This window comes from Bidens hawaiensis, unplaced genomic scaffold, assembly GCF_021521415.1.
Source record: "Bidens hawaiensis isolate Kalapana, Puna unplaced genomic scaffold, B.hawaiensis_p1.1 tig00008535_1, whole genome shotgun sequence".
In the NCBI taxonomy this organism is placed as follows: domain Eukaryota; kingdom Viridiplantae; phylum Streptophyta; class Magnoliopsida; order Asterales; family Asteraceae; genus Bidens; species Bidens hawaiensis.
The window spans coordinates 936,456-963,711 of NW_027491610.1; the positions used below are offsets into that span (position 1 = coordinate 936,456).

A 27,256-nucleotide genomic window follows, 5' to 3' on the forward strand; every position below is an offset into this window, starting at 1 on the left:
CATCAATTTCACACCGCACAACCGTGTTTGAGTCGCTTAAGGTATTACACGGGCTCAGGCTCATTTAAGGTTTTTCTCAAAGTTATAACAATAACTAGAAACATATATAAATTATTTAATATACATTATAAACAAGGCGAGCACGAGCTTGAGAAATCACTCACAAGCCGAGCTCGTAAGATCAAAATGAGCTAAGCTCGGGCTTGGCTCGTTGCGTTTACAGACCTAAGAAAAGTTGAGTATATTACAATTATGCCCTGTTCTAAGTAATATAATATTAATATTAATATTATTTTATCTCCTAACAGCTCTTGTTCCCTGTCAATTCATTCATTCTGCAATTTGGACTTTGGATTCCGCGTGAAGACGACGACGACTTTGAACGCGGAATTCGAAAGATCTATCCATCACTAAAACAATCAATACATTCATTCATTCAAATTGACAGTTTCATATACTAAAAATTCAACAATCAATAATCATCGGTGGAAGTAGTACGTAAAGTAATGGGTACTCCTGCGTTCCCAGATCTGGGAAAACATTGCTCCGTTGACGATTGTAAACTCATTGATTTCCTTCCTTTCACCTGCGATTGCTGCTACAAGGTTCCACTTTCAACTTACTCCTCCTTTTATTATTATTATTACTCGTTTGAGGCCCGTGTATTACACGGATAATTGATAAAAAATTTAAATTTTAACCATTAAGTAAAATATAGTCAACAACATGATCATATATTGTTAATGTAATTACAATTTACATTTAAATTAAAGAAATTACATAACAGAGAATACACAAATATGTTACAAATAAGTAAAATCTTTCTTTACACTACATTCATGATTGTATTGGTTGGTATACATTGTTTATCAAAAATGAAAATCTTTAATACATGTCTGCTTGTAATTCTTGATAAGGTAGCATATAGCCCTGATTATAACTCTATCGTGTGTCAAGTAAGGTTCTTCAAGTACATACCGACCATAGATAAATGATAATGTATCCATGAAACTAAAAAATAAATATTCATACACGTAAAATATCATATCTTTTAATCAATTATTATGATATCATTTGAGATCATCTGCTCATGTTTATCCAAAAATCATGATTATACCAAAAACCAGATTACCTAAACTTTGATGAGATAATCATCCTTAGAATCTTTAGAATTTAAATTGATTGATTAATCATGATAAATTGTTGTCATTAATATTCTGTGTATGACAAATTTTTAATTGATATTATATCTTACAATTAACAATTGCATAATCAACGAACTGATAAAATCGAAAATTAAAATATAACAAAATGATTTGTTTCATTTCATATGAATGTAATTGCCGAAAAAAGACAAAGACATACTAACCTTAAAGCATGTTCAAGTAACAATGATTATTTTGAGTTAACAAAATAATAGAAGATTTAAAGTTGCATAAAGTGAAGGTAGTGATTCTTATTTATAATACTTGAAAATATTGGTTAGGAATGTTTAAATTTTATATACTAATCCTGTTTTATTAGTTAATATTATGGGAAGTTGTTGGATTATTTAACTAATCGATATATATATATATATATATATATAGAAAAGGGTTCAAATAAAAAGAAAGAGTTTCCTAAGAATGGTAAGAACCAATAGATTTTTGACAAGTGGCATTAAAATCTATGGTGAAAGAACAATTCTAAGAAACTATGTCGGTTATAGTGGTGAAAGAGTAATTGTAAGAAACTATGTCGGTTTTTGGTAATTTTAAATCTCAACCATTGATTAACATGATCTAATGGCTATGATTTATTCTTAGTCTTCCTAGGAAACTACTTCTTTTTAGTATAACCCTCCTCTCTCTCTCTCTCTCTCTATATATATATATATATATATATATATATATATAACAACTTATAGAAAAAAAAAGCAAAAATTTTGAATTTTATGAAAGCATGGTAAATGACTTGACTTTTAACCAGATTAACTATATATTTTTTTTACATAATTAATGTGAATGTGGAATGTCTTTGAAATATAATGAGAAGCATGATTAAGTTACAAATAATAAAAAATAAAAATAAAAATAATATATATTTGTATTAAGTTACATTATAAGGAATATGTGAATCTTAATGAATTTTTATAAATTTTAATAATAAATGTTATAAATGTAATTCTTTTTTTAAAAAAAATGTGTATAACTTTATTATTTTGAATATAAAATATAATAAAGATTTTAATTTTGTACTAACCAACATGGGAAACTAACATAACCCAGTTCATTGTATTTGTTTAAAAATAAAATTAATAAGTTAATATAATATAGAAATTATGTAAATAACTGATAAAAACGATATTCTAGATGTCAATATCCTAAATGATTTTTGGAAAACTAAAATAGTGGAATGAGATTGAATCCACTTTTTTGGTTTAACGTTTTGAATGTTTTTAGTTAAGTAATTTGTCTTATAAGGCATATTATTTTAAATATATTTAAATATATTAAAAAAAGTATTAATCAAGCCATAAAATATATATTTTAGAAGCATTTCGGTTTGAGTTATGAAAGAAAATATTGAAAACTAAATATTGATCTTCTTATTGCTAAAACCATTTACTACTTAAAAAGTCATATAAATAAATGACAAATGGTTCATATAGTAAATCGTTATACATATGATTATAATTATAATGCTAAAGATATATATAATAAGTATTCTTCATGTTTGCAATATTTATACAAAATGTTCGGAGAAAATTAAGAAAAATACACATTTTACTGGGTTCAAATGCATATGAGAAAATTTTAAATCCAAGTTTGAAAATCTTATATAAAAAATTATGCAATGTTGCTCGAATCTCAGTTTAAAAACAATTTGTAATTTCCATACAAATCCGAATACTTCGACAATGAAGAACCTGTATTTTCTTTAATTTGCAATTACATGTGACTTTAAAATTTTATTCTAACATGATTGCAACATCAATTTTGAATTTTCCTCATATTCTTATTTCACAATTAATGTTAATGAATGAATGTGTTAAGATTTGCATTTAATAAAATTGAATTCATATATTGCAATTACTTAAAAAGATAAGGACCATATATTGAAATTTGTTGAAAAAAGGTGAGGATTGACAAGTGGCAAGAATGAGTAGTCTTTTATTAGAATAGATATATTAGAATGAGTAGTCTTTTATTAAAATTGCACTAATTTTGACGTTATTTTACTAATCACGTGAAAATAACGTTAAAAGTGGCGGAAGGTTAATCAGGCATCATGTGGTGGCGTTGATAGCCGAAAGACAAGGGCACATGCACCAATCAGCCGGTGTCCCGATGATTGAGTGTTATGTGCCTTATGTCCAAGGCTTGATGCAAAACTACTATCGAGCCGGGGGTCTCACCGGAAGCAGCCTCTCTATCCCTATGGGATAGAGGTAAGGCTGTCTACATCTTACCCTCCTCAGACCCTACCATAGCATTGCTATTGGTGGGATATACTGAGTACGATGATGATGATGATGATTATTGATTTGAAACCCTTTGTGTGTTTATTGGTGGTATTCAGCTAATAATAATATTAATTTAGTTAGTTTTCGCCTGTTGAATATTAAATGTCTTCCATTTATCAACACACTTGGCCTGTTGAACTGTTTCGTTTTCTTATTGAAAGACTGTGGATAAGAAATTTTGTGTGGCTAGGTGTTCATGAACCGTTCTTTTGTCCGATAAAAGCTTAACGGGCGAACATGAACAACGCCTTGTCCGGTTTGGTTCGTTTACAGCCTTACCAAAGGCAAATTGTTTAACCTATTTATATAAACAAGTCAAACGGATTAATGGGTTTTAGAAAGTTATAATCAGGTTGTAAATGTGTTAAATGGGCTAACGGGCTGTGATAAATTTGATTAAACGGTTAGTTAACGATAAGTGGGTCGTTCTGTTAATTTGAATGGGTTAAACATGTGAACCTTAGCACGAAACATAGGCGTGTAAACGAGCCAAGATCGAGCTCGGCCTGTTTAACTTATAGGAGCTTGAGCTCGAGTTTGGCTTGATTTGAGCTATACTAATAAAGTTTGAGTTTGGCTCGTGATAAGTTTATCAAGCTCGAGATCAACTTGATCATAATTTTAAATTATATATGCACAATTATTATCTGTTGATATTTATTTAATGCATCAAATACAAGTTATATAAAATGTGGGCTCATTTAGGCTCACGAGCCTACTTGGAGCTCGATAAATGAAGCTCGGGCTCGTATTTTGAACGATTTTGTTTATAGACTTGAGCTCGTGCCTGTTTAAGCTCGGCTCAGTTTGAGCTTTTAGTGAGCCTATCTCCGGTAGCTCACAAGTGGCTTGGCTCAAAATGGGTTAGATTTGACATTATGAAATCTGATTATATTTGTTTCATCTCAGTAATTGTTCTGCTATATAACCGGTTGTGTTGCTTCTAGTTGCTTATGTGACCCTAAATAATCAATTTAAAAAACAAATATTTGGTATAATCCAAACAATATACACTGTCAAAATATTTAATTCTTCAAATTGCTAAACTTTTTGCAGGTTTTCTGTCTTGAACATAGAAGTTATATCACACACAATTGTCCAAAAGCCAACAAAAACAACCGAACCGTAGTCATATGCCCTCTATGCGCGAAAGCGGTTCACTTAATCCCCAGCCAAGATCCAAACATAACATGGGAATCTCATGTTAACACCGACTGCGACCCGTCAAATTACGAAAAGGCCACCAAGAAAAAAAAATGTCCTGTTCGCGGGTGTAGAGAAATCCTAACATTTTCCAACACGATCAAGTGTCGTGACTGCACCATCGACCATTGCCTTAAACATAGGTTAGGACTCGACCATAGTTGTCCCGGACCCAAAAAGCCCGAACCCACTTCTACATTTTGGGGGTTTTCAAGTCTCACAAAACAAGACTCACGAACCGTTTCGTCTAATGCATCCTCCTCGTCGTCATCAAGTTGGACAACAAGTTTACTCAAAGCGGTTTCATCTCTTATTATAAGTGATGATGATAAGAGTGGTCAAAATGGCGGTACGAGCCATTCCGGTGGTAAAGTGGAGGAGTGTCCGATTTGTAATATGAAGTTTTCGAAGGTTTCGAGTTTGATAGATCATGTTCAAATGGTTCATGAGAAGAAGGGTGTGATGAAGGTGACAGTTGACGTGTGTCCAAAGTGCAGCAAAGGGTTCCGGGATCCGGTGGCTTTGGTAGAACATGTTGAAAAAGAACATAGAGGTGTGTCTAAAGCTTAAAAACATAATATTGATTTGTTGAATTGGGTTGTAAATGTTAAAATTGGGTTTTGATATTCAATTTATGTAAATCCAATGTTGTAAACACATTGTTTAAATTGTTGGATTTGATTCTTTTACTTTGTTTTTTTTTAAATGATTGTGGAGAGAGAAGTGTGAGAGTGAGATATGCACATAAGTCTATAAACAAAACAAAATAAAACCAAACATATATTAACTGCACAATGTTTGTGTTTGTTCGTTTAACTCATGTTTAGGGGGTCAATATTGAGTAGCGAGCGAACGAACAATGACAAAATCAGAATACATGTTCATTTGATTTTGAACTTTGATATATATATATATATAAAGTTTTATATATGTTTCCAATTAAATGATATGCTAAAAATTAAAAAAAATATATTTTTTTTAATTTTTAACTGCAACATTAATCAACCCTTCTTACAGATGTGATTCAGGTGACACATATATGAGCAGCCATATATGTTTCACACACTAAACACTTGTTTTACAATGAACAACCATGACTAATCACACTGTTTATAGTTTAATTGCCCTTGGCATGTATGAACGTTAGTTTATTTAACATAATTATTTCCCAAAATGCCAGAACTAAATGGCCACTTGGCAGGTGACATGACTAATGTAACTTGAGTGAGGGCGTGCAGCCGTGCAAGCAACAATACCCCCCTTTACAAGTGGCATACATATAAAAACATAGGAACGCCCGTATTCAAATATATGGATTTTAGACTCGTATTTGACATTTAACCATATTTAGAAAGACAGTTTACATAGACCATCTTTTTTTTAGAACATACCGTAGTTGTTTGGCAAAGTCACATAACAACCTCTAGTGTTCACTCGTTCTACGCTTCAGATCTTTTATTATTATTATTATTATTATTTATTATTTTTTTTAATTTGATACAAGAACGTTTGTAGACGTTGGTTCATTCTTGTTGTTGCACTAAAGTTGACAGTTGTTCAATATCAACCTTCATTAAAAAAATATATTCTCTTGATTTGGTCTTTAAAGGTATTTAATGGGTTTGCTAGAGATACACCGCTTAGCTTATTTAAACACCATTCCCCCATCTAATCATAGGCCTCATACGCAACGTATGCTGGCATACGCAACGTATAGAATAATAACTTAAGTTAGTCAAATCAAGGAAGCCATACGAGTCATATGGAAAACCATACGAGTCATATGCTTCAGAAACTATACGAGTCATATACTTCAGAAACTATACGAGTCATATGCTTTTGTATACAGTTCGTATTATATGGAAGACGAGACGTATAAGATTTCATACGAAGCATGTAATCTAACATAAACATATGAACCGTATATGAAGAATACAAATCGTATGCATGTAGGTGTTTGAAAACTCATGAGAAGTAATCTATACGAAATGTATAGGAAATAATACGAAACGTATGACGAAGAATCTTTAAAATTGTACAATTACTTTTGCAAGAAGCGTGAAACATATTTAATCCATCAATCTCTCACATATATTTAGGCCTCATTGATTCTTTGACCATATTGTGAGACTGTAAGACGAATATTAGGAATAAAAGGAATCTCTCAACCATATAAATTGTGTGATCTCATATGGTTTTTTACCTACTTACTTCTTGAACGATATACATCTAACAATGAAGTGTGTGTATATTTTACTCACTTCCCCCCCCCCCCCCCTCCTTCATCCCTTCCAAATGTTGTTAAAAATATTACCAACCTAAATTTATTTTTCCAACCACATTGATAAATTTCGTTGATGAAATGCATAATTTTGAAGAAAGTTTTGTGGAATCCGATGAATCTTTCGCCACCGTTTTTGTGGAATCTGGTCATTTTTTCACAACCGAACAGGTCAGGTTTTCTATTCATGTTTGTATTACGTTATCCTGTTATTAACAAAAATGAATCTTATTTTAGGTGTTTATGTGTTTCGATAAGTTGAAGCAATGGGCGTACAACACCGGACTTAACAATGGTTACATGATAATTACCCAAAGGTCTAAGACAAATGTTGCTGGCGACAAGAACAAGTTGTTTCTTAGATGTGATCGTGGTGGTGTATACAAGGGGAAGGCAACTGTCAGACACGTTGGTGGTACCAAGAAAATCAACTGTTCATTTCAGTTGATTGCAAAGTACCACAAAGTGGAAGATGGTTGGAAACTAAAAGTTGTGTGTGGTACACATAATCATCCGCCTGCTCTATATATGGAAGATCATGAATTTGCAAAGAGGTTGAACCCCGCGCAAAAAGTTTTGGTTAAGGATCTGACAAACCAGAACGTGGATCCCCAAAACATTATATCAATAATAAGAAAACAGAACCCTCGTTGTGTGTCTACGGCAAAAAACGTATACAACGAACAACAAAGGCAACGAGTATCCCTCCACGGTAACAAGTCTCCGATGCAAGTTATTTTCACACTCTTGGATAATGCTGGTTACCTTCAAGAGCATGAGGTAAATGAATCCACTCACAAGTTGGAGAGGCTATTCATCGTTCATGAATTATCGTTCCCGATTTGGCGTGCATTCCCGCATGTGTTGTTCGTAGATGCAACATACAAGACAAATAGGTACGGTTTGCCATTTGTCGGGTTTCGGGTTTTCCCACCGGGTTCGAGTTTCACTACCATCCCTACTTACATTGCCATCCTAACGTTTATGTACTTGTTCAGGGGCCACGTGTCGATGAGGGGCAGTCGCATGGCAATGTCGGGACGGTGAATCAGGATATGTGATTAATTAATATGGAGCAGCGTATGATAAGGATGGAGAGGATGATAGAGTGGTTGGTTAGAGACAGGAACGGTCCCACTGCTGATGTGCCACCGCCAAAGGAGTCGCGGCCGCAGGAGGAGTCGGGCTTTCATGATGTTGGTGATAATGCTAGTGATGACGGTAGTGATGATGCAGGTGATGATGATGCTAGTGGTGTTGGTGATGATGATGATAGAGGTGACGGTGATGATGATGATTTTGGTGATGGTAGTGACGAGGATCATGGTTTATGATGATACCTAGTATGATAAATGCACAATTTAGCTATTATGGTTTTATCTTTTATTGTTGACGCACGTAAACGTTATCTTTTTTTGTTGTATGCGTGAATTCTAGTAATTTGGATGGATGTAGCAGTGATTTCCTTTTCAAACTATGTTGGGGTTTGATGAATGTTAATGCTTTTATTTTTATGTATTTGTTATACAACTATGTGAGTTTAGTATTTAGAAATGTTCATGGTTTCGTCTTTTTTAGGTCAAACCCAAAACCGACCCAAAGTCTTCACAATTGAATGAACATGGCCTATGTTCGTGTTCATTCATTTAGTTAATGGAACAAAATTCCTTGCTCGTGTTCGTCATATATTAAAAGAGCAGACATGGTCGAATGGCCCGCCAAACAGTTCTTCAAACATTCGTTTATTTACAGCCTTAGTTAGGTTACACTTTGTTCTCCAGTAGAAGCAGGCTGCAAAATTCATTGACATGAAAGTAATTATTTAAAAAGATCATTGAATTAGTGTTCTACTGTTCTTGAATTCAAGCTAAATCATTATCAAATTCATTTAAACCATAATTATTGTCCGGTTTATTCATCTTTAGATGTTAGTTATGTCAATAATTGATCACTGGTTCATGATTTCTGATTTTACCAAATAAACCATATTTACTAACTGCAAATATTATTATTTGCAGTTGAACCAAAAAGGATGTCCTGGTGCAAGAAGCTCACATGCAATGACTATTGTTGGAGACAAAGCTTACGCCTTTGTTTTAGATGGTTACAAGTAAAACTTATTTTGTTACACATTCAAATACGAACGGTATACATTTTAGATGATTCGTATTTAAGCTATACGAAATGTATCATTTTTATACGAAGCGTTTATTAATTTTACTTAAAAGTTGTTCATATGAATCGTATGCTTTTTCATATTATTCGTTTTGTTTATACAAAAGCCATATGAACCGTATAACATTACTTAAAAGTTGTTCATATGAATCGTATGCTTTTCATATTATTCGTATTGTTTATACAAAAGCCATATGAACCGTATAACATTACTTAAAAGTTGTTCATATGAATCGTATGCTTTTCATATTATTCGTATTGTTTATACAAAAGCCATATGAACCGTATAACATTACATACGAATCGTATGATATCTGAAAAAGTATTACAACATACGCAACGTATGCTGAGCATACGAAACGTATGCTGAATGGTGTGCAAATATGCTTACTTAATAGGTGTAGATGGTGTACCTTTAGAATTTTCCGTATTTAATTGTTCCACTTGATTTGAAAGTTAGGATTTAGCCAACACATATCAGCTTTACGTCCTCCACGTTCCAAATGGACATGCTAACCAATTGCAATTTTATTTTTTAATAATAATAATAATAATTTATATAAGACGTGTTTAGTTTTCAAACCTATTACTCAACTATTGGAAAAATTGTGAGTTTCTAAAATACTTCTCAATTTTTTTCAGTAAAATGATTTGGATATATGAAAATCAATCTAATAAGAATATAACTAAATGTGTCGCGTTGAGGCCAGTGGCGAACCCAGGATTTTTGGTCAATGGGTCCCAATTTTTCCGGTTTACAAAATTTTTGGGTCGGTCGTTATTCGGGTCGGGTCGAGAGGAGGAACATAATAAAACACGAAAATATGGTGTCATCGGAAACGAGTAAGCAGAAAGAATATAGATTAGAAACTAGATAGAACATACACTTTTAATTCATTTTTATTCATACCCGAAAAACATAAGCGTAAGCTATATATATATGGTCTTACATGAATAACCAAGACATGAAAAACTAACTCTTACACAAATAAATGATTAATTATAATATACATACACAAGATAAATAATTTAAGTATATGTAAAACTCATGTTGTCATTATATATGTTGCATGGTGATAATGGTTATATGGGATAAACTAAAGTGATAATGGTTATATGGGATAAACTAAAGAAAAAACACAAATACCCTAACTAAATAACTAATATTGACTAGAATATTAAAAAAACAACAAAAACTGGGTATGGTGAGGCTTGAACCTGCAACATCTCAAAGAAAAAATTTAATTCCACTAGACTAGTTCAACCTTAATAGTATGTGTTCCAAGTATTAATTTTTATGGGGTCCTTACAAAATTTAATATTTCGACTCTAAGTAATTTTTAAAAAACATTGGTGTCCCGGGACCCCGATGGGAACTATGTGGGTCCGCCCCTGGTTGAGGTGACACAAGGACACGAATTTGATCGGTATCGTTTAAGCGGTTAAGTTCGGTATGTCATCAATACTAAATCCTAAAGACACTCAAAATAATATTGTCACTCATATACCTTATTATTAAAAAATATATTTACGATAAAAAATGCTCTTATATTTTATTTTGAAGACTCATTCCGTCGCCGACGTATGACACATTTTAAGCCATCAACTTTTGCTTTTGGGCAGTCGGCTCATTGTGTCCTCTGTATTCATTCATGCCATGTGTCAAGTTCAAATTCGTTCATTTGAAAACATTTACCAATGAAAATAAAAAAGTTAATGTTTATCTAATTAGATTCCACTCTAATTTTGTTATAAATATTGTTAAAGGGGTGTAAAAGAGTTGAGCTCGAGCTCGACTCGTTTTGACTTACGAGAGCTTGAGCCAGTTTTCTAAATCTCGAACTTGGCCCGTTTATTATTTACTAATTAATAAATATACACTTTTAATTATTTTATATTTTAAGAAAAACTGTAAACAAGCCTAAGCTTGGGTTGACCTCGTTTGCTACTCCTTACGCGAGCCAAAGCTCAACTAGTAGCTGTGTAGTGTGAAACTAACACAATTAAAAGCTCAAAATAGTTGAAACTTTAAAATATACTTAGGTCTAACGAAATTAAACGGTCTTCTCATACAACATTAGTTAGCACCAAGACAAATGCGCCCAACGTTCTAAAATTTGAGTGGGAAAGTGAAAACAAAAAAATGCAATGATTGAGGTGACATGACATCATGATTACAATTTGACAAAATTTAAATCCATTTTGTCATTCCATTATATATATTTAAAAAAAAAACTACAATGTATTATTAGTATTATTATAATAATAATAATTAATAATTAATAATGATAAGTTGTTCGACCGGCTGATCCATAGTTTATTAATCGAATCGTAATCGTAATAATAATATAGAGAGACAGGAAGGAAAACAGAAAGAAAGAACAGGATTGTTGATCTGAGATCAATCAAAACCTGTTCGACGACAAATTTTGTTTCTCGTGATCACAAAACCTCCCAGCCTTCCAGCCTCAATGCTCTTACAGGCATCGACTTGAAGGTAATCAATTTCATTCCTTTTTATCGAAGAAATTGGATTGCATTTTGTGTTGGGTTTTTATGCACACCACCTGTTCGATGAAATGCCTCGCCCAAATTGAATTATGCAATGGGGGGTTTTTGAGGTGGGATTGATCTTAATTCATTGTTTAATTGTTGTAAAATTGGATTCAAATGAATTTTGTGTTGGGTTATGTTATATATGCACACCACCTGTTCGATGAAATGTCTCATCGGTAATGGGGTTTTTCAGGTTGAATTGACCCTAAATTGTTGTAGGCTGGTCGGGTCATTGTTGAAATACCATTAATTTTTTTGGTGATTTGGTAGCTTTTCTTTCCCTTCTTCGTATGAATATTGCATTCGGTATTTATGCGCCTGTTCGATAAAATGTTTAACCCAATGTGAGTTATGTATTGGGGTTTTTGAGGTGGGATTGATCTTAATCTTCGTTATTTGTCGTAGGCTGGTCGGATTACTGTTGAAGTTATAATTTCTTTTTGGAATTTGGTAGCTTTTCTTTCTCTTCTTCGTATTACATTGGTATATATGCACTGCACATGGCCTGTTTAATGAAATGCTTGACCCAAATTGTCGTGTTATTTGTTGTAGGCTGGTTGGATTATTGTTGAAGTACCAATTTATTTGGGATTTGGAAGCTTTTCTTCCCCTTCTCTATTTATCAAGATGGTTGAATTTAAGAAGGGAAGAAAGCTCAAAACACAATCTTGAAATATTATTATTGTTATTATAAGTTAGTGTTATTTTGTATAAATTGGTATACAAAATGAGTGCTGTTTCTGGGCTAGTATCAAGGCAAGTTTTGCCGGTATGTGGTAGCCTTTGTTTCTTCTGCCCCGCGTTGGCTACAAGGTCTAGACAGCCCGTTAAGAGATACAAGAAGCTGATCTCAGATATTTTCCCAAAAAATCCGGTTAGTTCGTTATTATTTTCTTCAATTTATTCACAGTTTACATCATAGTTGTTGATGTTGTGAAAGAAAAAAGAAACACTGTGTCTAGATAAGTTTACATGTTAAATGGCAGCAAGAAAGTATTAAAGTTTGCATTTTTATTTGTGATCTGAAAAGGGTGAAGAACCGAATGATAGGAAGATTGGGAAGCTTTGTGAGTATGCTGGTAGAAATCCTTTACGTGTTCCAAAGGTACCATATGATATCATTTTTTATTGGATTAATGAAGCTATGATATTGTTTGGTTGTTGTATTATTAATTAGTTTTTTTAATCTTACATTCAGATCACATGTTCTCTTGAGCATCGTTATTATAAGGAATTAAGAAATGAGAATTTTCGGGCTGCAAAAATTGTTATGTTAATTTACAGAAAATTGTTGATTTCGTGCAAAGACCAAATGTGAGTTCATTCACACATCATTAATATGTATAGTTTTGGGCAATAATATATTAATAATAATAATAATAAAATAATAATAATATATTTGTCTTTTTTTGGCAGGCCGTTATTTGCAAATAGTTTACTGAGTATCATGCAAACTCTGCTGGATGAAACAAGACATGATGAAATGTTAATTATCGGATGCCAAACGCTCTTTGATTTTGTAAATTGTCAGGTTGGTGGTTGTTAATGTTTATGATGGCGGGTAGTATAACCTATTTACATTGAAATGGGCAATTTGTGTTGTATTTCATTAATGTCGGGTCAAAATTAGAGAATCAGCTAAAAGTCAAACATGCCAAATCGGTTGAACGGGTCAAAGGCGCCTCACGCGGGTTGAAATTGTCCTAAATCTTTTAATTATATAAAAGTTTGAACCAATCCCACTTTGACATGTAACCTGATCCGCCCGTTTGCAAATCCTAGCTGTTAGATATTTCTGTTGACTTTCAACAACCTTATCTTTGGTTTTCTTTATATTTTGCAGAAAGACGGAACTTATATGTTTAATTTGGAAGGATTTATTCCAAAACTCTGTCAAATAGCTCAAGAAGTTGGCGAAGATGAAAGAGTTGCCCCGCTCCGTTCAGCTGCATTGCAAGCTCTTTCTTCAATGGTATTTTTCATTGTTGCTTTTACGAACTTTTCTTGTCATGTATATGGTTGTTTTTTATTAATAATATTACTATATATGTATGTTATCTTTTTAATAATTAATTTTATTTTTTTGTATTGTAGGTTTGGTTCATGGGTAGATATTCCCATATATCATCAGAGTTTGATAATGTAAGCATATATTATAAGTAGGAAAATTGTATTTACTTCTACATTTATGTGTTCACTCACTCTTTGAGTATAAATTTTGTACCTTTTCTAGTTTAGTATCAAATAATAAAGTCATTATTATATTGATTTTTTTTTTCATTTTGTTTCCATTACATAGATTGTTTCAGTAGTGTTGGAAAATTATGGATCTTTGAACAAGGAGTCCGAAAATCCTAATGAAAATCGATGGGTCCAAGAAGTACTGAAAAATGAGCATCATGCCACCCCATCAGAGGCTTTGATAAAGGTTCCTTCTTGGAGTACAATTGTTAACGAGAAAGGCGAATTAAATGTGTCGGCGTAAGTTGCATTCCCAAATTCTATAAATTCATACTTTATGGTTATTTTGGAGTCAAATAATCAGTTTTTTTTTCAAAAAGAAAACCTATTTAGGGTAAACTTGTAATTTTGAATCAAACAAAAGAAGTTGGCTTGAAATAAAAACCATCTCAAACCGCATATTTTAACAAATTATTTAGTTGTCTTAACCTAAACAAGTAGGTAATCATGTGCAGCGTTTTTCATCTAAACACCCTGCTTTAGAAAAATCAATAAACAGATAAAACTATACATATAAAACTCCAAACTTCCCTTTACTTGCAACTTAACAAAATGTCATTATTATTATTATTATTTTATTCTTCAGTTTCTTAAAATAATTAAAATTTAAACACTCAAACTTCTACTTTTTGCACTTTGTTTCACTTGTATACCAAAATTTATTTTCCTTTTTGTAGGGTTGATGCTAAAAACCCTTGCTTTTGGGCCCGTGTGTGCCTTCATAATATGGCTAATTTGGGCAAAGAAGCTACAACAATGCGCCGTGTTCTTGAATCTTTATTCCGCTATTTTGATTCTGAAAATTTGTGGCCATTTCAACAAGGGGTTGCCTACCCTGTTCTAAAAGACATCCAGATTATAATGGATGAATCCGGTATGAATTCTGTTATTTGCGTTTTGGGTTAATTGCATATATAAAGTAACCACCGCTGTGTCAAATGTATCAGGTGTTCATTAGAGAAAAAACATCCCATTCAAAAAATGATTTAGGGTAACGAGTAAAAATGGTGGCATGGCAAATGGTCGATATATTTGACAGTGCTGACTTTTTTCTGATTTAATGTGTGTAAACTGGTTATCTAGTTTTGAGTGTCAATCGTGTCAGGTTGACGGGTTAACTGGTTGAATTGTTCAACCCAAACATGACCAGTATTTTTGTTTCTATCAGAAGCATCAACCCTAGCCCATATACACTTTAAATTGTGTAACCCACATGACACGCTTAATCCATTTATTTAAACGTGTCAAACGGGTTGGTGGGTAAATAATCAAGTTAATATGTTAATTGGGTTGGCGGGTTGTAAAAAGACGGACTGATGGGCCATAAACGGCTTGCGGGCCGACCTGTTTAACTAAACAGGTTGGTGGTTAGACCTGTTTAACTACACGGGCTAAACAGGCAAACCCAAACATGACTGATGACCCTTTTAATTAAAAACGTCAACCTGAAAATGACCTGTTTATTAAATGAAAAACGGGTTAGATATGCCAACCCAAACCTGATTATTTTCGTATCATGTTTGAGCGTATCTTAGGCGATTACCTCAAATTAAAGTTCCTAATTTGATGATTTTTCTAGCCTAAAATAAGTTGACTAGTCAAAGCTGAAATGTGATGAAAGTTGGTTGCGTTTTATGCAGATACTCTTTCGCAAATAATAATCTTATTCCTCTTATTATTATTATTAACTTTTTCAGGACACAATGCACATTTTCTTCTTTCAATATTAATAAAGCATCTTGACCACAAAAACGTCCTAAAAAAGCCCGAAATGCAAGTCGACATTATAGAAGTCACCACCTCACTTGCACACGATACAAAGAAAGAAGCTTCGGTTGCAATAGTTGGAGCAATTACTGATGTCATTAGACATCTTAGAAAAAGTGTGCATTTGGCACTAGACGATGCAGACTTGGGTGCTGATGTCATCAAAGGGAACAGAAGGTTTCATGAAGTTGTTGATGAATGCCTTGTGGAGTTATCCTCTAAGGTCCCCTTCATTTTCTTTATTGTACACCAAAAGTTTTAATTTTTTTACTTTAAAAATGTGATTGCTCAAACTTGGTCAACACAGGTCGGTGATGCGAGTCCAATATTTGATATTATGGCAGGAATGATGGAGAATCTTTCAAGTATTACGGTTATAGCAAGAACTACAGTTAGTGCTGTTTACCGTACTGCTCAAATTGTAGCTTCGTTGCCTAATATGGCCTACAACAATAAGGCAAGTACACATATACATATATGTAATCATATTTAAAGGTATAAATTGGTCTGCATGCATAACAAGGGTAAAATTGGCATATTGCTAACTAAAATATTCATTAACTTTACATATATTCCCATTTTTTTGTTAATTACCCTAATCGTTAAATGTTGCAAGTTGTTGAGTCTAGAGGTATGCACAAAACTGAAATAACTGAACCATAACTGGAATAACTGATGTAATTGAATCGAAATAACCAAATCCGTTAAAACCGACGGTTTGATTTCACGTTTAAACATTCGATTTTCTGGTTTGGGTTTAGGTTCTGCTATCGACCAAAAACCAAACCAAACCGAACCAAACCAACTTTTAGTAATTTGTAAGATATTAATATGGTGTAGTCCGAAAGTTTTAGATCCCAATGCCATTAGTTTGGAGTTTGGACCATTTTTTCGGCCCTAAGTTTTTAAGCCCAAAACTTGGCCCAAAGTTTCAGGCTAAAAAATTTTCGGCCCAATTGGTATCTTTAATGAATAAGGGTAAAATTGACAAGCTGCTAACTAGCATCTGCATTAATTGTACACATTTAAAATAATATTTTTTTGTTTTTTTAGAATGGAGACTTTCTTGTATTTAGGCTACCGCACTCTCCAAATTTTAGAGTCTCGTTGCCCCACTCTGGCCAGACTATGTTGTACCGGGCCCACGCTAGTTTCAGAGTTTGGCTTGGGCAAACTCTGAAACTAGCTTGGGCAAACTCTGATGAAATATGGCCAGACTATGTTGACCATAATTTTGAATTTTTGGGCAATTGAATCATGTTACTAAAATTATTATATATAATTTTTTTTTGTTAAGGCATTTCCAGAAGCATTATTTCATCAGTTACTTCCTGCAATGGTTCATAAAGATCACGAAACACGAGTCGGATCACATAGAATATTTTCTGTTGTTCTTGTGCCATCATCTGTTTGTCCTCAGTCTTCAAGCCTCGTGCCAGCTGGCACTGATCCCAATAAGGCGGCGGTCCCACGGTCACTGTCAAGAACTGTTTCCGTATTTTCTTCTTCTGCTGCCCTTTTTGGGAAAATGAAAAAAGGCGGGCCTTTAATGACCAATAATGCTAGTCAACAGAAGTCAAACAATAGCGGGGCATTTAACAGAATGAAGTCGAGTTATAGCCGAACTTATTCGATAAAAATCGATGCAAATTCTGGAAGTAATTTTAACAAAGATGGGGTAGGTTTTTGTTGTTTTCTTTTTCGCAATCTTTATTTGTAATATGGGTTATATATTATTTTTATTTATTTATTATTTCAATTATCAGGAGGCAGTTACTCTTAGGCTCAGTTCTCACCAAATATCACTACTGTTATCTTCAATTTGGGCACAATCTATTTCACCTGAAAACACACCTGAAAATTATGAAGCAATTGCTCACACATACAGTCTTGTGTTGTTATTCTCTCGAGCAAAGGTAATATCTTATGTACTAAATTATAAAAAAAACTGGGTATGTGACCCGCCATGTACAAGCCTTGTGTTTATAAATTTTTTTGGACAAAGGGTGTTTTGGGTCATCCCGACCTGACCCGGCATGTACTAATGTACAAAGATGCCCTCTTTGACCCACCCGAGCCGTACTGCTTTCTTGTTACTGAATCATTGAAATTATGGAATTTGTGCAGCATTCGGGCCGTGAGGCTTTAGTTAGAAGTTTCCAGCTGGCATTTTCATTGCTTGATATTTCTCTTGCTGAAGGAGGTATGAATCTTATAGTTCTTATCTTCAAAAGAATGAGCTTTATAAGTTTCATCAATGTAAGGTATTGGAGTTTAATATTATTGTGATTATGGCAGGAGCCTTGCCACCATCGCGTAGGCGGTCTCTTTACACTTTGGCAACCACTATGATTATTGTTTCTGGGAAAGCATTTAGTATTGTTCCTCTTGTTCCAGTTGCAAAGGCGACACTTGCTAATAAGATGGTAAACTGATTATTATTTCAACAATTTTATGCTGGTGTTTATGTTGGTTGTAAATATATCTGTTCTTTTGTTATAGGTGGATCCATTCTTGTGCTTGATTGAAGATTGTAAGTTGACTGCGGGTCCCGGGTCGGGTAACATTAGTTTTGGGTCAAAGGAAGATGATATGTCAGCTCAAAAATCGCTTTCAGAAGTAAAGTTTTCAGAAGAACAATCAATGGAATCATTGGCTGGTACAATCGTCAAGCACTTGGAATCGGTTTCAGAGGTACCCCTCCCCCCCTCTTTCCCGGGTTCATGTCTTATTTGGTCAAAACGGGTGTTTTGGGCCTGGCTGGGTTTGATCAGAAACGCTTTGGGCCTGGTCAAAATGTGTCTGGTTGGGTTTGACTGGTGACTTATAACCGGATTGGCCCGTATCCTTTTAAGTTATTTTTTTCTGTTCTACCTAGTTTAATCCTAATGCTGAGTCAACTCATTTGTAAATATACGGTTTGAAATTGCCATGTGTAATGATAACCCATTTGCCACTCAAATTTATGAAGTCATAAGTTTTTAAATATGTAGAAATTAAAAGTAAATAATTTGTTTGTGCAGTCAGAGCTATCGATCATTAAGGAGCAATTACTTAACAGATTTGTACCTGATGATGATGTGTGTCCTATTGGCTCCTCATCTGCAAATGTACCAAAAAAGAATGCAGAAAATCGTAAATCTATGGAGGAGGTAATTATGAACTTTGAATATTATAAGTTAAAATAATCATGACTATGAATGGTCAATATTTATAAAAAAAATTGTTCCTTTTTGTTCAGGATGCTCCTCTTTTATTTGTGGATGATGATTTTGATTTTGATCCGTTTGAAAGTAGCAACCGTCTTTCACTGGCAACAAGTGAGAGTAATGATCTCTTGAGTGTTAATCAACTATTGGATTCAGTAAGTCTTTTGAGCATGTTATTGTTATGCCATTTGATTTAATAGTAATCATAATATGATAAAAACCTTATATTGTTTCAAGGTTTTGGAGTCTGCACAACACGTGGGAAGAATGTCTATAAGTGTTGCACCCGAGATTTCTTATAAAGAAATGACCAATCAATGTGAAGCTCTTGTAAATGGAAAAAGGGAGAAAATGTCCAATTTGATGAGTATACAACGGCCCGCTAGTCGTAGTGATAATGCGCATCAAACTAACACAACCTTCCAATCGGTATAGTTTTCTTGAATTATATATGTTCATTACGTGCCATATGTTATTATATTCATTGTGTCGCGTTCATATAATAGAGTAAGTTACAAATGGTCCCTGTGGTATGGCCAATTTTTGGTTTATGGTCTCCAAGTTTAAGTAATTACATGTTTGGACCGTAACTATGCATAAACGTAACATGTTTTGTCCATGAAGTGAATGTTAGTTAACCTTTTCTGTTAACTAGATGTGAAATGACCTAAATACCCTTAACATAAAGTATAGAATAAAATCAATAAGTCGTCTTGGGGGTCATCCCACAAAATAAAAAAAAGAACAAAGGCAACTGAAAATCGTATACCATCTGACACATTTCCAGACACCAGTTACAAGCAATACGGCCCGTATTGCTATAGACGGGCATACGGCCCGTATCGCGCGTCGGTGATTTTTGACAGTGTCTGACGGCTCTCATACAGAGGGCCGTCTGTAACTGGAGAATTGACTGATGTGACAGTGGCGGAGGAATATCATAATGATTAAAGCAGCATGACCCGTATAACGACTGAAAATAAAAAATAAAAAATACAGAACCCGTTTTAAGTAGAGAACCGTGAGAATCACTTAAACGTTTGTTAATCTTTTTGGTCAACCCTATTAATCTTGATTCATATTTTCTTAGCATTTTTGCATTATACTATATTTTGTTTATATTATATATTTTTTAATCTTTTTTCAGCAAGCGGGCCATCCATTTTTGGAACAAAGCACACCTCCGGCTGTGAATGGACAATGTAGAGGATCATCATGTGCAAGAGAATACCAACACATACCCCAATCATTTAGGCTGCCAGCATCAAGTCCATATGATAATTTCTTAAAAGCTGCTAGAAGTTAGTCAACCAACCAAATCTTTTGGAACCATAGTATCGCGCGCGCTCTTAAAATGGTTAAACTTGCACAAAAGATATGGTTATGAAGGTCAGTCGTCCCGAGACATTGTGCTTGCATGCTGCAAAATTTAGAGATGATGAATTCTTATGTTTGTGATCGGATCGGAACCCGATTGCTTATTTCAGTTACTTATTCAACACAATTTGTTTATTCATAAATTTGTTTTGTGTTTATGTATAGAACTGAGAGGCATGGAGATGGCCTAAAGGTCTGATCTTTAAGCATTTTGAGAGTTTATTTTGTAATTAGAAAAGTGAATTGTTAGTAATTTGTTGAGGGGTTAAGTATTCTTTTTCACCCTTGAGTTGAAGGTGAATGTGAACATTGTATTTGTAAATTGTTAGCTTGTAAATTTCATTTTTATCCAACAAAAGGTTTGAAAGAGTGTTTTAAGATTTTGTATGTGCATTTGTATTTGATATTCATTGAGCTTGAATTTGTTGTAGGGAGATATGGATAAAAGATCTGAAACATTCGGGACGGGTAATGAAGTTTGGCACTTGTATTAGGTGATGAGTGCTCAATTATAATTTATTTGCATACTAGAGTTGCCATTTACTAAAAGATTAATGGTCTTCTTTAACAATAATTGAACTCTAAGATCAACTTTATTGGTGACTTTTTTGAATAGGTTGTTGACCAAATAATTAAAAGAAAATAGAAAAGTCATAAAAACTTCACAACTTGGTTGGTGTGGGCCGTGTGACAACCCAAGGTTGTGATGGGTTGTGTGACACATGTCAACCATGTCAACCCAAGAGTGGTTGTGATAAATTTTCTTTTACCTTTTTTTCAATATTTACGATTAGTATTATTAGTAATTTGATTTTTGTTTAATAACTTATATTATTTAACTTTTTAAGAAATATATAAAAACACAGTTTTGTTTTGTTTTTTATGAACATTTTGATACAAATTTTATATAAAACGGAGTATTTGCAAGAATATGTATTTTTAAAATATGAGCTTGTAAGATTCTTTTTAATTAGAAGTTGTAAATAAATTATTAGGTTCAAAATGAAATTTATGTGTTTAGTTTTTTTAAATCCAATTATATGGTCTTGTTTTGTTTAATAATCTTCTATATATATAATATTTTTGTTTAATAAATAAATTTTTTATTATTTATAATAAGTTTTATAGAATAAATCAACACCAAAATCATATATATGTAATAAAATATTAATTTAGGTTGGGTTGTGAATAAAAGTAAAAACTTGAGTTGGGTTGAGTAGATGGACGAGAGAGATATTATTTTATTATTAAAGGTTGGGTTAGTTTAAGTGATCCTTGAAATTTTTGTTAAACTTTAATTAAATTGTTATTTGAACTTATTAAACGGGTTGTGTGTGGGATAACCTGTTTAATTAAACGAGTCATGTTGAGGGTGACTTGCTTACCCATTTAGTTAAACAGGTCGACCAACCAACCTATTTATGTCAACCTACTAAGGTGTTTATAACCCATTTCAACCATTTTATACAACCCAACAACTTGATTAACATCTTAACAACCTGGTAATCACCCGCCAATATGTTTGACACGTTTAGATAAACGAATTAAATGACACACCAATAAAAATACGGGTTGTGTTCGGGTTGAGCAATTCAACCCGCTAACCCACCAACCAGACACGACTCTACTTTTTTTTTTTACTAAATATATTTGTTCGACGCATTTAACCGTTTTCGTTTACTACCACAAGATCAATATTACAAATGCTGGCTTTGTATTACATCAAATTCTTCAAAGTTTTCATACAACATACAAAACCACCTAAAAGATTCAATCTTTTTCATATTTTTCACTTACTATCTATAATTTCTTGAAGCATTTCCACCACTTTTTTCATTTTTGGTCTTTTTGCTGGTGTGGTGTCTGTGCAAAGTATAGCCACTTTTAATGCTGAAAGCATGTCTTTCCTCCACGAAAACGACACTGTACTAAGCTTTGCATCAAGTATCTGCTCTGGTGTTTCACCTCTTGTGGGTGCACCCTGGACCCACTTCACCAAATCTATACCTTCCCCGAATTCTTCGTCCACTGGGACCCGCGTTGTCAAAATTTCAAGTAAAATGACGCCGAAACTGTACACGTTTCCTGGAGCTGTTACTTGCATAGTGTATGCATACTCTGTTGTAAAACAAAATTAGGAACCCGGTTATTAAAATGATGATCAGGTCGTATAGATATGACGGTTTTGGCCCGTTTAGTTATAAAAGTATTGTTTAGTCAAAACGGGTTGACACTTGTCTAAAATGTATTTTTTGTTTTTTATGCATAAAACTCGCTGATTCTTTCTAATATAAATCTTTTTAATTTGACTTGACAACCTAATTATATTAATAAATACATATATATAAAACCCGTTTGCAAATCTTTTTGGGACAGGCGGTGTTTTGGGTCAACCCGGCCCGTTTAAACATGTACCCACAAAAATAGCCCGTTTGACCGTGTTGGAAAACATTAAACATGTAATGACCCCGCCACATTGCAACATACGGTTCATAACACGAAACTACAAAAGTCAAGATGACAGGTTTGATCCATTTACTTGTAAAAGTGTTTATACGGGTTGTGTTTAAATTCAAATGGGTCGAATAAAATAATTAAAAAGATGTCAAAGGTTGACCCATTAGACAACCCGTTTCGACTAATAATAAAACTACCTGCCTGACTAGAGGTGCACAAACTGGGCTTTTTGCCCAAAGTGGTTCCGGTTTGGATCAAAAGTCAAAACCGATTTTGTTGGAAGCAGTTCAGGTTGGAACCGAGTTGAAAACAGTCAAAGGATCGGGTTTGAAACCGGATTTAAACAAAGTAAAAAAAATACAGAAATCGGGCTTAAATTATACCTGGAGGAATGTAACCAAACGAGCCCGCAACCGCACTGATACTAGCGGTACCGCGTGAAGGATCCAAAAGCTTTGAAATTTCAACTTCACCGACTAACGGGCTAAAATTGGAATCAAGAAAAATATTCCCAGAAGAAATATCAAGATGAATAATAGCCAAATGATGCAAAAAAGCCAACCCTTCGGCAACACCAACCGCTATCGAAAGCCTAACGGGCCAATCGGGCTTATACCCTTCTTCTTTACTCGACTCATGCAGAAACCGGGCCAATGACCCGTTTGGTAAAAACTGGTGCAGTAGAAGTGCCACGTCATCATAAATAGCAAACCCGACGGGTCTGATCAAATTATCATGACAAAGATTACTAAGTCTCTCGAGTTCCCGAATCATCTTGCTTTGTTGGTTAAGTATCGTTTTGTCAACCGATTTTAACCGTTTGACCGATAAAGTCAAACCCGAAGGCATCTCCGCTTTGTAGATCGTACTAAACGTCCCGCTACTGATTTTGTTCGAATCTTTTAACGTTGCTTTGACCACGGCGTCAAAGTCAATGGCTTGTTTCAGATTCTCAACGAACACGTTTCCAACAATCACCAACGGTTTATTATTACTATCATTGATTTCTTCATCTTCTTTTCCAACCGCTTTCGCCAATTTTTCTTGCTTCTCTCGCATCATGAACAAAACAACGACGATTGTAACCGAGAGAAACACTAACAAGCCCGACCCGATAACTGCCAACACAATCCTGTAAGAAACCTTGTGGTGAAACGAGTCGGGCCCGTTTGAGTTTCCACAAAAAGAATTCAACGGGTACCCGCAAAGACCAGTGTTCTTCTCAAAACTCGAACCCGGGCTCTTTTGAAACGGACCAAACGTCGGTATCGGGCCCGTTAGACGATTATTTGCAAAGTTCACGTCGATTAAACTTACCATACCCTTTAACGCCATGGGAATATTACCCGCGAGCTGATTGTTTGAAACATCTAACGAAACCAACTTATCAAGTTTTCCTAAATCGGGTGGTAACGGGCCATGAAGATGATTAAAACTCAAATTCAAAGCAATTTGCAGATTCTTGATTTTACCTATCTCGGGTGGGACCGTTCCGGTGAGACGGTTACCACCGAGCTGCAGCTCGAGCAGCTTCACACAGTTGCCAATTTCACTCGGGATTTCACCAGTCAACGAGTTTTGACCCAATAACAAGTACTGTAATCTTGAAGAGTTGCATACATTTTTGGGTATGCTTCCGTTGAACCGGTTGTTACTCAAATCAATCTTGTTAAGATTCTTATTACCAAGAACAGAATCTGGAATCTCTCCAGAAAGATTGTTTCCAGAAACAATAAGTTCTTGAAGATTCGTCATTTCACCGAACACCGGGGGTATAATCCCACTAAACCGATTAGAAGCCAAATTTAACAAAGTTAAATTAGCACATTTAGCAAATTCTTGAACTATTTCACCAGAAAGATTGTTGTTATCTGCTTCAAAATAAGTAAGACTGCTAACATTACCGATTTCTCTAGGGATATTCCCGGTTAAATCGTTATTCCCAATTCTAATACTCGAAAGATGTTCACAGTTTCCTACTGAGTCAGGCAACTCACCACTGAGTTTGTTCTGAGTCAACACCAAGATTTCTAATTTCCCATTAGCAAACACACTCTTTGGGATTGAACCTTCTAAATAATTTGAATGCAGGTTTAATACTTCAAGTTCCGAAAATGCCCCTAAAGATTCGGGTATTTTACCGCTTAACTCGTTCTCGTAAGCTGTAAAGACTCTAAGATTGGTCAAGTTTCCGACCCAATTCGGAATACTTTCGTTCAAATGGTTGGTGTAAAGTTGTAAATCTTGCAACTTTACAAGCCCTTCAAGATCTTTAGGTATTGACCCGATAAGCAAATTACTCGAAATGTTTAAAGATTTGAGCTTTTTGAGTTGACCAAGTTCAACTGGGATTGACCCATCAAACTTATTGTAAGATAGATCAAGAAACTCAAGATCAGATAAGTTACCAAACAACACAGGGATTGGTCCATGAAAACTATTAACTGACAAATCTAGCCATTTTAAAGATTTCAGTTGGGATATTAATGTGAGGTTACCTTGAAGATTTTGATGAGAAAGATCAAGTCTTTCAACAGCTTCACTTGTGCTGCAAGTAATGTGAGGCCAAAAACAGTAATTTGAGGTGTTCTTGAGCCCGTTTTCGCCGTCCCAGTCGAGTAACCTAAGCTCTTTGCCAATGGCTACCAGAGTGAAAAGATCATCATGGTTGCCATTTATAAGCTCTGAATTCACAGTATCTTGACACCATGAAAGAAACCCAACTGTCAAAATCAAGAACCACCACAAATTCACCATTTTTGGCATAAAAATCCAATCTTTTCCCACTTTTCTTGATTTTTGAACAAATCCCACTAATTTTTCAGTGAGTTTTCATGCAGTTATGCTTCAAAACACTAAAAAAAGATGCTAAAAGACCCTAAATTTTCAGTCTTTCACCACAAATTCAACATTTTTAGCATAAAATTCCAATCTTTTTCCACTTTTCTTGAATTTCAACCAAACCCCACTAATTTTTCAGTAAATTTTCATTCAATTATGCTTCAAAACACTGAAAAGATGCATAAAGATTGTAAATTTTCAGTTTTTCACCACACCCAGATAACCATTTTCCAGATGGGTAAAAAAGCTTAAAAATCAAGAATCAGTTTCTTGATTTGAGGAGATGAAGTGAGCAAAGGTTTGTTTATGATGAAAACCCAAAAAGGGTTTTGTTTGGTTGAGGATTATGGATATGAATTGAGTGAAGAAGTGAATAAAGATGGGTACAAATGTTTAGAACACAGTATAGTATATAGTATAGTATCTATATCTGCAGATAGATGTATTGAATGGGTATACAGAAGGAAAGAGATGATAGATAGTAGGAGGCCAATATCATAAATGATCAGTCACGACTCTCACGAGTAGACTAAATATGTTGCAAATACCAAGGTTTACGTTAATGTTGTCATCATATAATAATAGATTTGAATTTAGTGAAAAATGTAAGGAAAAAAAATTATATATATAATATTAAGTTCGCCGGTATTAATCCATACCGGTAATGTGATATGTAACACCCTTGATTTTTATTTTTGTTGTCTAAGGACCGTCTTACTTTAGCGGAAAAGTAATTTCTTTTGTTATTAACTTTCAAATTCAGTATGTTCTTTCAAAACAATTTACAACAATTCGATTAAGATAAAAATCAATAAGTTGTTTATTAAGAGTAACGGGAGTTGCGTTTTCGTTATAATGAGATTGTCATTTAAGCGTTTGACAAAATGAAGTAAGTGTGTATGTCACACCTTTTAGCTTGTATTAATCTATATTTGGACAAAATGACTATCTTGCCCTTATATTTAATATACAAAATGTGTAATTTTCACAACTATAGCAAACACTTCGTATTTATAATATATTTTCATGTTTATATTTGGCTTTTAGTCGGAGGTCTTTCTAAAGTAACAATTTATACTTTAAGATAAAAGAGTTTATACTTTAAGATAAAAGAGAATAAATCCTTAAGGCCAAAGAGAATAAATCCATTGATACAAAAGGAACAAGAATATAAATTGATAAGAGGTATGAAGTACATAATTATTCATTAAATAATAAATAGTTATTGTTTCATGAACCAATGAACCCTTAAAGTTTAAGAGGTAGCGCCCCTTTTGTAGAGGTTCTAAGGGGTTCGAGAGCTACGCCTTAGATGAGGTCTAGGGGCAACACCTTTGGCGGTGGAATCACTAGAAGTTACACCAAATTTGCATGATTGATGGAAACTTCTAAGGAAGCTAATAAGTTGTAAATTGGTTCATATGTGAAAATAATCGTTAGTGGCAGCTGATAATTAATGGTAACTTCTCGTGAGTGGTTTTTGATGATCAGTGATAACTATCGACATTTACAATCACCAACTAAAGCATTATAATCGTCCATCCTCTATATAAGACGATCTTTAGTCTAATTCTAATACGAGTTTTCATATATTATAGCAGACCTGATTTTGTTGTTGTTATCCAGACTTTTACAAATTCCTAA

At 33.9% G+C, this 27,256-nt stretch overlaps 4 protein-coding genes across 4 annotated transcripts; 3 read left to right on the forward strand and 1 right to left on the reverse strand.

Annotated features, from left to right (window-relative positions):
• The first annotated feature begins 347 nt into the window (after window positions 1–347).
• LOC143529335 (zinc finger AN1 and C2H2 domain-containing stress-associated protein 13-like) lies at window positions 348–5,401 on the forward strand. The gene is made up of 2 exons (XM_077025154.1): window positions 348–605; window positions 4,562–5,401. Exons 1-2 carry the CDS (start codon window positions 507–509, stop codon window positions 5,276–5,278), a joined length of 816 nt encoding a protein of 271 aa, XP_076881269.1. The 5' UTR covers window positions 348–506; the 3' UTR covers window positions 5,279–5,401.
• Window positions 5,402–7,070: 1,669 nt separating this feature from the next.
• LOC143529374 (uncharacterized) lies at window positions 7,071–8,036 on the forward strand. Its single transcript, XM_077025189.1, has 2 exons — window positions 7,071–7,160; window positions 7,227–8,036. The coding sequence occupies exons 1-2, from the start codon at window positions 7,071–7,073 to the stop codon at window positions 8,034–8,036; spliced, it is 900 nt and encodes a 299-aa protein (XP_076881304.1).
• Window positions 8,037–11,502: 3,466 nt separating this feature from the next.
• On the forward strand, window positions 11,503–20,688 carry LOC143529361 (protein SEMI-ROLLED LEAF 2-like). The gene is made up of 21 exons (XM_077025178.1): window positions 11,503–11,661; window positions 12,126–12,170; window positions 12,273–12,594; window positions 12,751–12,825; window positions 12,919–13,034; window positions 13,137–13,251; window positions 13,564–13,692; window positions 13,815–13,862; window positions 14,020–14,201; window positions 14,639–14,835; window positions 15,659–15,951; window positions 16,036–16,185; window positions 17,026–17,406; window positions 17,495–17,644; window positions 17,856–17,931; window positions 18,027–18,154; window positions 18,231–18,422; window positions 18,752–18,880; window positions 18,970–19,092; window positions 19,175–19,366; window positions 20,085–20,688. The coding sequence occupies exons 3-21, from the start codon at window positions 12,448–12,450 to the stop codon at window positions 20,241–20,243; spliced, it is 2,982 nt and encodes a 993-aa protein (XP_076881293.1). The 5' UTR covers window positions 11,503–11,661; window positions 12,126–12,170; window positions 12,273–12,447; the 3' UTR covers window positions 20,244–20,688.
• A 1,366-nt stretch (window positions 20,689–22,054) lies between these two features.
• Window positions 22,055–26,102, reverse strand: LOC143529363 (leucine-rich repeat receptor-like tyrosine-protein kinase PXC3). The gene is made up of 3 exons (XM_077025179.1): window positions 25,714–26,102; window positions 23,155–25,557; window positions 22,055–22,432 (listed from the first exon to the last, which is right to left on the reverse strand). Coding segments are annotated over exons 1-3 (2,733 nt in total). The 5' UTR covers window positions 25,715–26,102; the 3' UTR covers window positions 22,055–22,103.
• Window positions 26,103–27,256: the final 1,154 nt, after the last annotated feature.